The sequence below is a fragment of the Spea bombifrons genome, chromosome 6, assembly GCF_027358695.1.
Source record: "Spea bombifrons isolate aSpeBom1 chromosome 6, aSpeBom1.2.pri, whole genome shotgun sequence".
NCBI classification, from domain to species: domain Eukaryota; kingdom Metazoa; phylum Chordata; class Amphibia; order Anura; family Pelobatidae; genus Spea; species Spea bombifrons.
The window spans coordinates 40049863-40060402 of record NC_071092.1 but is presented as its reverse complement, the minus strand read 5'-3'; the positions used below and the strand labels follow the sequence as shown (position 1 = coordinate 40060402).

The 10540-nt window shown below is 39.6% G+C and overlaps 2 protein-coding genes across 4 annotated transcripts in view; one reads left to right on the top strand and one right to left on the bottom strand.

Annotated features, from left to right (window-relative positions):
• Positions 1–1052: 1052 nt before the first annotated feature.
• LOC128500186 (calreticulin-like) lies at positions 1053–8051 on the bottom strand. The gene is made up of 9 exons (XM_053469251.1): positions 7964–8051; positions 7442–7546; positions 5939–6142; positions 5396–5490; positions 4490–4699; positions 4055–4168; positions 3634–3777; positions 2959–3051; positions 1053–1999 (listed from the first exon to the last, which is right to left on the bottom strand). Exons 1-9 carry the CDS (start codon positions 8049–8051, stop codon positions 1379–1381), a joined length of 1674 nt encoding a protein of 557 aa, XP_053325226.1. The 3' UTR covers positions 1053–1378.
• Positions 8052–9669: 1618 nt separating this feature from the next.
• Positions 9670–10540, top strand: part of OSBPL9 (oxysterol binding protein like 9) — a 34892-nt gene continuing 34021 nt past the window's right edge. For all 3 annotated transcript variants that reach the window (XM_053469819.1, XM_053469820.1, XM_053469818.1), the window contains exon 1: positions 9670–9786. In XM_053469819.1, the coding sequence (XP_053325794.1) occupies positions 9676–9786 (111 nt within the window). In that variant the 5' untranslated portion in view covers positions 9670–9675. The remainder of the gene's footprint in view (positions 9787–10540) is intronic.

Below are 10540 nucleotides of genomic sequence, written 5' to 3'. Positions count from 1 at the left end.
CGGGGCGCAGTCACCATGGAAACCAAAACTGTATTACTGCTGCTTACTCTCTGTTTGTCTGTGTTTATCTAATAAAAGGTACCCGGAAAACTAGCGTCTTGGCAAAATCCTGTGCATGGGGGCTACACCCAGGACACAACGTGTTAATTCTTAGTAACAAGGAGTTTTCCTTCTAATAATATATATATATATATATATATATATATACCGTATATATACACACACAGTATATATGTGTATGTATATATATATGTATATACAGTATATATGTGTATGTATTTACTGATATATGTATAAAAAGTTCTGTATCTTTTAGACACATCATTTCTCGTGTTATTTTATTTCTTTTTCTTGACGTGAATGAATTGTCTTTATTTTTACACAATTGTTTGTAGTAAAATAACGATTGCCACGGAATCTTGATTTTTCTTTTAGATTACAGTGTGTCATTTTATTCTTTGTGATGAAAAAGTAGTGTACAAAATGTATATACATAAAATAAAATAGTCTAAATCTATAAATATCTATTTAAATTGTAGTGCAACATTTCTTTGATTGTTTACTGCAACACACCAAAAATCCTCAAATAATCCACTTGTTATATAGGATTGCATAAATTATTACATAGGGTTCAACAATACCTTGCATACCCCTGGGCAACAAATGGTTAAATTCTATAAGTCACTTTTATTATTAAATACGTGGGGAAAAATAAAAACATACCTGGCATCTGCCTGTCTCTATAATATAGCAGCGAGAACTATCATGGCATATTATAACATCGCAAACCTGTCAGCACAGGCAATATATCTCTGGGATGTATTTACTAAAGGGAGAGCGATCAGGAGAGTTGTGTTTTTAACTCTCTCACTTTAGTATTCATCATGAAGGGCCACCACCGTCAAGTTTTGCCAGCAAGAAGGGCCAAGTTGGCCCCGTATAATGCATAATTCAATGTGTAAGGAGACTATATATCACGGCAGGCCAAGCTTTTATTGCAGCAGTAGCTCGCTAGGGTTTGACCTTCATGATGAATAGTCAGGGAGCTGAAAGACAACTCTCCCGTGAACTCTTGCTTTAGTGAATAAACTCCTCTGTCTAAATCACATCGAATAGTTTGGGATCAGGGTTTCTAGAATTCAAAAAGGCACCGTAGACTAAATAAGGCACTAGGGTCATGCGAGACATTCTATAGGCGCTGCCCGTTTCACTTTTCTGGATGAATCTGTCTCACTACTCCTGTAAACATGACAGCCGCTTGCCTTCCGAATGGACAGCAACAGCGTTGATAAGATATTGCTTTATAAATCAGAAGCTCTGAAAATGAAAAATCACCAGGCAGCCGCTAGGAATTTGGTGACCAAGCTTAAAAAAGTCATTATAGTTCATCTTTAGAAACAGATTTTGTGTTCTCTTGTTCTTCCAACTGAGTTTGCTGACTTTTATCTTTCTGTGTTTGTTCCTCTACCTTTTCGTGTGCTTCCTCCCGTCTTCCTTCATCTTCCTTCTCTTGTACAGTTTCTTGTTTTACTTCCTCTTCTGGTTTTCCTTCCACTTCCTGTTCTTGTTCCATTTCTTTTACGCCTGTTTGTTTTACTTCCTCTTCCGCTCCACTCTCCCGTTCCTGTTCCTCTTCCGTTTCTTCTTCTTTTACACCCTTGTATTGTTTTGCTTCCTCTTCCTGTTTTTGTCCGTCTTTCTTTTCTTGGATTACTTCTCGTTTTCCTTCCTCTTTCTGTTCTCCTCCTCTTTCCTTTGATTTTTCTTTCATACCTTTTATTTCCTCTATGCCTTTGGGTTTTTCTTCGTCTTTGACTTTTCCCGTTACCCTGTCTATCATTTCCTGAATTTTATGTCTTCCTCCTTGTTCCAATGTCCCGTCTTTTTCCATTTGTTCCAATCTTTCAAACTCTTTTTCTAATCTTTTCCATCTCTGCTTTCGCTCATCTTTTGCATCGCTTTCTTCATCTTGTATTTGTTTCATTGTCATTTCTGGTTCCTGTATAATATAAAAGCAGTAAATTATAATGAGGACTATCCTTATACTAGTAATACACACCAAGGTGTATTATATCATGTTCCATTTGTCATGCTTATTCCGCTTAATCCTGTGCCCTCGCCTGTCTCAGTCCTGCACAGTCCCTTCCCAGATCCCATGTAAAAATGGTCATATGAACGACATTGGCGAAATTCCTAGATAATGAAATTCCTAGATGTGAGCAATCAGAACAATAGTTGGTGACAGGATACCCACTGTAAGGACTGTATCTCCAAAATAGGACTTTCGACAACTTTGGTAATCTCTGATTAAGATGTCGTCTGGTATAAGGCTTTGTACCATCTTAAATTTCCATTTAGAAGGCACAGGTTGGACTGTGGAAAGGCCTCTACATTTTCAGGAGTCATAGCAGTCTAGCTCACATGGATAATACACACAGCTCAAATGATGGACTGTTGTACCAACACATTAGCTGTGCACGCCTCAGGCCTCAAGCCTGGCTTCTATTCCAAGGATCAGTTCACCACTACCCGGAAGCAACTGGAAAGTGGGAAGGTGAGAGAGCCTTTTACATCCTCACTTACTTCCAACTCCTGCCAATCCTGTTATCTCATAACCTGCTTCCCTATCATTTGCATTCCCTTTGATATATGTCCTAGGAAACAAGGGACACGGGTATTCAGGGCTGGGGGTCCCAGCCCACCTTTCTATAACGGGAGAGGTAAGCCAAAGTTGAGGTAAGAGAGATGAGGGAAGTGAGCCATACTGCTTTTTCCCACCAAGAGATATGAGGACTGTCCTAGAGGTCTAGTAATCATCTGTCATACCCAGGACCTCTAGGTTCCTGATACATTATCTACTTATACATACATACATACATACATACAATATGGACTCCCCACGAGCTACAATTATTTAGTAAACCTAGAGTACCTTTGATACCATTCACAGTTTCTCACCTTTGTCAGTCCCCATGTCAAATTCCCAATAATCTCAGCATAAGTTTCATTATTTGTGATAAGAAAATTGTCAAATATGGTGCCTGATTTCACCTGCAGGAATCAAGAGGTACAGAAAATTAAAACTGGGTTATGAAAGATCCCAATTGGTAAAGATCAATTTAACAGTTTCTACTGTTCCATTTCTCTTAAAGGACTAACAGTTGGGGCTTATGTACTGGGGCTTATGGAGCTGGTTTAGGGCACAATCAGGGGGGGGCTTGTGACATTCAGTCTGGGAGGGGGCAATTCCAGCTTTGGGGCTCGGTTAGCATCCTAAACGCACACTGGCCAGTCTTGTCCAAAACACATGGAAGTAAATGAAACACAGATGGAATACAGGTTTCAACCATGAGTACATTCTTCCAAAATCCCCTTTAGACATCCTATTGGCTGTATGTTGAATTGCCATTCAGGTAATGGTCCAAAACTGTTATATTAGAGCATATCTAATGATCTCCTATAAGGTTACACAGTCCAGGAGAACTTTTGTATCCAAAGATTCATTTTAGCTTTAATATAGAACACAGACATGATCCAAGACCATTACACCATCAGATAAACATAATATAATCATGGCTTCAGCTCTACATTTAATATATCATATTCTGCTACCCTGCTACCCCCTGTACTAACCTGCCACAGGTCCAAGCCAATTACCCCAATGTTGTCATACTTATAAATGGTAGGATCTGGAACGTAGTCGGGGTTATCAGTATCTGGTCGAACCCACTCTCCCTTGTAGTTTGGATTGTCTATTATCCGTGGTTTCCATATTCCCTAGACAATACAAACATGACATTTGAACACTACTAAGAAGAGTTGTTTTTATACGTAGATAGAAATCTTTTCTATTAGAAATTATTTGTATCTCTCATTGACATTAGAAATAAGAATACAGCAGAGACGACTAATTAATTTATTGTCTAAATGTCAAGGAGGTGAGATGTAGCTATTAAATGTGTTAAATATGAACTCACAGAACATGTGGGCTTTACTGTATGTAGCAAAAGCTGTGTGTGCAGCGAGTGCGAATTGGTCAGTCATATAAACACACCTTGTATTTTGGGTTTGGAATCACTGGAGCTTCCCATTCTCCGTCCATACTGGAATCCCAGTCGTTTGGCTTTCTCGCCTCTGGATCTGGAATGAGCTCCGTTTCTTCCCAGTCCTAGAGTAAAATATAGGAGAACAAAGCATATTTAAACCTCTTTTAATCTATATGGTTTACCCGTACAAGCAAGAATGACCGCTACATATTAACTCAATGAGCATTAAACCCATTTTAGCTGACCAGTAACCATCGGCTGCATATCATTTAAATGATAATCCACCATAGTGTAAAGGAGTACCCAAAGCACTACGGTCATACTAACCATGAAAACATTTTCATCAGCAATCAGTTTAAACAAAGTTTGATAGGTACCCCTATATTCTATACTGCAGTTTTTGAAGGGGTTTTTGAAGCAGTGAAGTTTCAGTTTTTCCTTACATCTGGTCTCTTGTCATCAGGATCCTCAATCTTCTCCCTTTCATCCCAGTCTAGCGGTTTGGTAGCATTTAGGTCTATAATTTTCTTTGGCTGTAGAAAATCCCAGTCGTCTTCCAAGGTTCCATTTTCCACATTTTCATTGTCAATCTTAACTATGTACGTATTGTTGGGACGTAAAATCAAAGTGTACAAGTGGGTTAATTCATCATGCTGCAAACAGACAAGGGGAATATATTAGGAACACCTGCACTGTCCCGTTTATATTTCATATCTAAAAGTAACACTTTTTTTAGGAACCCTAGGTTACCATACCCTGCGCTTTTATTATTAGACATATCAGGATATAGCCTGATATCATTAGATATATAGGAGGGAACAATGGAAGACATACATCTCTTCCTAACTGGTTGTGCACTAAATATTTATTTGGGAACATATATATATATGTGTGTGTGTGTGTGTGTGTGTGTGTAATACTACTGTAATATGTGTGTGCAATGGGAGATGCCTGGTTTCCCATCTACATACTGGATGACCGGGATAATGTTTCCCAGAACCCCTCCATTCAAGTGTCTAGCCACAGTCATACCCAGAATGTCAGTATACAAACTTATTGAAGCTTATTCAACCTGCTTAATTAATTTGTTCTGTTGCTCCTTAGCTTCTCCTTTCCTAATATTTAAACCTACCAGTCTTCATTGTTGCATTTGGCATACAATAGGATGTCTGGGTCCTTAGTCCCTGTCTGGCCGCTGGGCCAAAATAACAGTCTGTGCGAGAAGAGATTTTGGATTTTGAATCCAGAATGTGAGTCACCCCCCCCAAGTGTTGTGATAAAAGTGTAGACTATAATAAGCATTTATTGATAAGTGATAAGCTTTAGGCAATATATTGTTCATCTTGTACCTTGCATTTTATATCCTTTTTAATCAAATGATTTTTTCCCTTGTAATTAAAGATAACATGGAGCTTTTCATGGATTGTTCCACATATGTCAGGACCTGTAAAACAATCAACATAAACAATACATTGTTTAATAGCTATGGGATACCTCTTGGCTCAAATCCTACATCTCTGACATTGCCTTTAGTGTCTACTAAGTGTCACCAACCGTCTTTCTGAAATGTACGTCCTGGATGGCATCCCGCTACCTGAAGCTCCACATTTCTAAAACAGAGGCTATTGAGTAATGCCCCATCTTATCCAAAATTCTTGATATGCCATCACAGCTGAGAATTCCACAATCCACCTAGCAGCCCGAGCCCGATGCCTTGGTGTGCTCTCTCCTTCACACCTCACATCCAGTAATTTGGTCAAATACTGCCACATTCACCCGCAAAATATACCTCTCATTTCTCCATTCCCCACATAAGACACAGTTTAAATTCTACTTATCCATTCCTTTGGGATATCCCATCTGGATTATTGCGACTCTGTAAAATGACTCACCAAACATGATATAGTACTGAGATTCCCGATTCATCTGTGTCTGGTTCAGGTCAGCAGGAAATAATTTCACGTACCCTCCGCCGCAGTCAATCCCTTGTTCATGCTTCACAGTGTACTGAATCACTAATGTCTGGCCTTCATTGCTGAACGGTTCAAATCGAGCAGACAGTGCATAAAACTTCCAGTCTTGAATCGTTTGTATACCTGGGGTAACATTAATAAGACAAAAATACATGGAGACCTGGGGCAGACCAATATGTCACACAACAGTGACAGTATTCTAAAAATGAAAATAAAAATGAATAGTCCAATAAATACAGAAAAAAGTCTTAGGAAGCCTCTGTATGAGGGAAAAACCCCTAAAACCGAGAATAATAGAACTTGGAAATAGAACACAAAAGCGCAACAAAGGACTGACATAGTATAGTAATTTATTGAAAATGTTAAAGCCCCCGTGTCCCACTTACAGGAAGCCTTAGGTGTACAAAATGATAAGTTTTTGTTTTTTAAGATAAAAAGAGGTCCGCAAGGTTAAACTGCCACTGTAGATATGCTGTGGGTAGGAAGTGTCAGCTAGCTTGGAGCATGGTAGCCGGGAGTGGCCCGATGTCATAAGACAGTACTGCTATGGAGTCCTCGCAAGTAAACGGATCAGACGCGTTTCATAGGTGGCTGCCTACTTCATCAAGGAATGGCGGTGACCTTGAAACCGGCTGCTTTGGCACCTCAATAACGAAGACATTTCAAAGAACCTAACATATATAACGCCATAACAATACAAACAATTTTGGTACTAAATGCTTGGCTCAGGTTTACTTGGTTCTAGGACTATGTGGGAACATTTATCATTTTATACACCATAATCTTCCTGTAAGTGGCCCACTGGGACAGAGGGGCTTAAACCTTTTCAATACATTATCATGCTATCCTTTGTTCGGCTTTCAAGTAACATTAATTATATTTAACCCTTTGTTCGGCTTTCAAGTAACATTAATTATATTTAACAGTTCAACGATAGAGCAGATAAGAGTAATTAGCAGAGACGGGACACAAGAGACTTCAGCCCCCTCGGCAAGCACTGTTTTGTTATTTGCTGCATCTCATCAGAACCAGGGCAGCAAGAGAATAAAGATGACACATGTATAAATTTGGCCTTGCCTCTTCAAACTAAGAGAGAGATAAACTTGCAGGCTGAGTTCCCGCTGAATGACCTCTGTCAGTTTACTCTGCTCCTAGGAATCTTACACAACACATCATTCTGATCAATGAAGGGATAGTCTCAAAGTAAATGTTAATATTTGTTTTTTTATTAGTATTTTATTTATTATTTGTATCCAAACATCCTTTAATTTACTTATAGATATTAATCTTATTTTTTCTATATATTTTATAATATATTTAAAATATTTATAATATATTTTTAAAATACTTATATATTTTTAAATATTTTATAATATATTTGTATTTTAATATTTGAAATTCTTATAAATAACAACGTCTTACCTTTATCTTTCTCTGGATCGCCATAGAATTTCCCTGCAGACAGCTGGAATTTACCATAATCAGATTTATTTTTTGACATTGTCCATCGTTTCTCCCATTCATCATCTGGACATTAACATACAATTAGAGTGCATGCAAGCAACATGGAAGACACATGCTACGTTATCAAGACAAGAGTCCAACAATGTTTGCAGTGATGACATTTATTTAGGGTTTAAGAAATGGAAGACATGTAGCGAGATTAATCAGGCTATGGCAACCTATACATGGAAAAGGCAACGCAGATTGCAGGCATTCTAGAGTGAAATTGAGACGACACATCTGTGCTGCAAAAGGGAACAGCAAAATAGTGGGGTAAATAAAGGGTATTGGATATGTTGAGGTACACAGGCAGGATTTATAGTGGGATTGGGTGAGAAGCTCATTAGCACCATTGATGAACACTGACAGGTAGACTTAGCGGTTAAATTGATGGAGAACTTAATCGAATCAAATCAAGGCGAAAGCTCAAGATTGCCTTACCTCCATCATCAAAATAATCCTGAAAATAAACGATGGTCTCTGCATACACGGTCAGCAGCATAGGTGCCAAGAGCAGGAACCACCTCATCCCAGCCAGTGAGCTGCAGGTCACCTAGATGACATAAGGCATGATAAGGGACATTATGGGACATTATGGACATAACGCTGCGGTCACATATAGAATTTGCAGGATGCCTATAGTAGGTACTTATACTCGTGCATGGTGTCAGACGACACATAGGGAGCTAATTACAAGTGGTTCTGGAACAAACTTTGGAATATGGTTATATCAACATATGTAAATATGTAAATGTGATGTTCCTATTGATTGTTAGTGAGACCACCTTTCCATTCAGAATATTTTTAGACATGAATGAGAATGAGTTGAGTTTCATATCACAGATAGGATGATGAATTTACACACACAGTTCTGATCCGTATACATAAGATGTGGGCGCATGGTGCAACAGTGTACACGTTACATCGCAAAACAATCAACTAGGAGTTTTTGGTGCTTAATGGGGGTGTACAGCCCTGAAGATGCATAGTTTGAGGGTACTCATAGAGTTCATTCACTGAAGATATTGATGGAATATAGACATGATAAGAATGCACGGCGTAGAATTAAGATGCACTGGCAGGAGTCATATTATACAAGCTGATGATATTTGTATTGAGGGGATGTAGTCACAGGAGTAAGTCTGTAAGTAAAGGATACATGTTCAGGGGTCCAAGAAAACAGTACAGGGACCAATTCACAAAATACACAGATGGTGTGTCTATGAGACCACGATGTAAATACCGTGCATGGGGTGTAATGGGTCCTTGGACAAGAAAAAGCACAGAAAGTGAACATGCAATACATGCAATACATTAATGTAATGAGAGGAAGCACACAATGCACAGCACGCAGTCACTGAGTTACCTGTAGAGAGAATTCCTCCTTAAAGCTGCAGACAGGGTGCCCGGTGCCAGTGCGGTGCCAGCTGCGAGGGAACTGTACTCCTCAAACTGCTCCTCACACAGATGGCTCAGTCTGATTGGTAGGGTAAAGCATTAAACAACCAATCAATGAGGACCACGCGCTAGGAGAGATGGGGTGGCTGGGGAGAGGGACTGATAATGGAGATCACTAGAGACTGGAGGAGCAGCCCAGAGGCAGTGGCACATCACTGTAACCCCTTCCAGTCACTCTGCTCTAAATATATATATATATATATATATATATATATATATATATATATATATATATACCGTATATATATAACCGTGACTGGTCAAAGTGTGTGATATTATGGTATTTATCTCTTAAATACCAACGGGTGTGGGATGGTACATGAAATGTTACATGTGATATAGGAGATGTAAATGAGATGTTGTATGTGAAATGATTATATATGTAACGTTGCAGACAAAACTAGCATCCGGTTATTCATACGAAGAATTCACTCCCGGTAACTTGTGATAATTAAATGTCTTTATTGATAGCGGAACGCATTTAATTTGTGACATTCCTTCTGATGATGGAGGGAATCTGCAGGCATCTTAGCGACCATTATCTCTCCTAGCAACGGCCCTGTACCAATCGTGACGTCAGACACCACTCCCACACTCTCCATAGGCCTTCGTTCTCTATGCCCGAAAGCCCGCCTTTTTGCTCGATGACTCGCTACGCACGTCCCGGCGTCAGCTTGTTATTTCACCGTCCCAAAATGGCGTCTATTATGGAGGGTCCGCTGAGTAAATGGACGAACGTCATGAAAGGCTGGCAGTATCGCTGGTTTGTGTTGGATTACAATGCCGGTCTGCTCTCCTACTATACGGTGAGAAGCGCCCGCTCTTCATTGCAGTCCTTGCAAAGTTATGCGCATCTGTCTGGTGCTAATTAGAAGCCCCTGGGTAAATACGCGGAACCGCCCGATTGCAGCCAATCAGGGCGCGGATCTATCAACATCGCGGACTAGGCTCACAATCTGCGCGCGCACTTTTCTATCGGAACCATCATTATGCAAATGGTCCTTGGCGCCACCTGTATGTGGGGCAGTCGTCAGGGTTACAGTGTATGTGGATGATGGCAGGAGGGTTACGTCACACCCTATAATCATGAGGTATTCTAAGGACCCGGTAACGCAGCCATTTGTCTGTGTTGCTTTAAGACACATTACCTAACCTCTCGTTTTAGATTCACCTTTTTATTCTGGAAGATGTTCTGTGGAGAATATACTATACATTGGATAATCATACATTGTGATTCGTTTCCATTGCAGTGTATTACTTCTGCCTTGCTTTGGCTCTGAAAAAAAGCTTAAAGGGGCAACTGAATGAAGGAAAACCAAATAAAAATTATAGTAGATGTATTAATGTAATTTGTGTATAAGATTGGTGTCGACAGAAATGTACCGTAGATTCGATTTAAAAATAACTATTCCCAGGGCTAGAGGCTGCCATTGCCATTTTCTGCTCAAACACCACAGTGAGGGGATTCTTGATGACAATGCTAAATGAAGTCCTGTTGTACAATGAAACTATTGACTCCATAGAGCTTTCGTTAGTCAGGGTGGGTCATTGAGCCCGAGG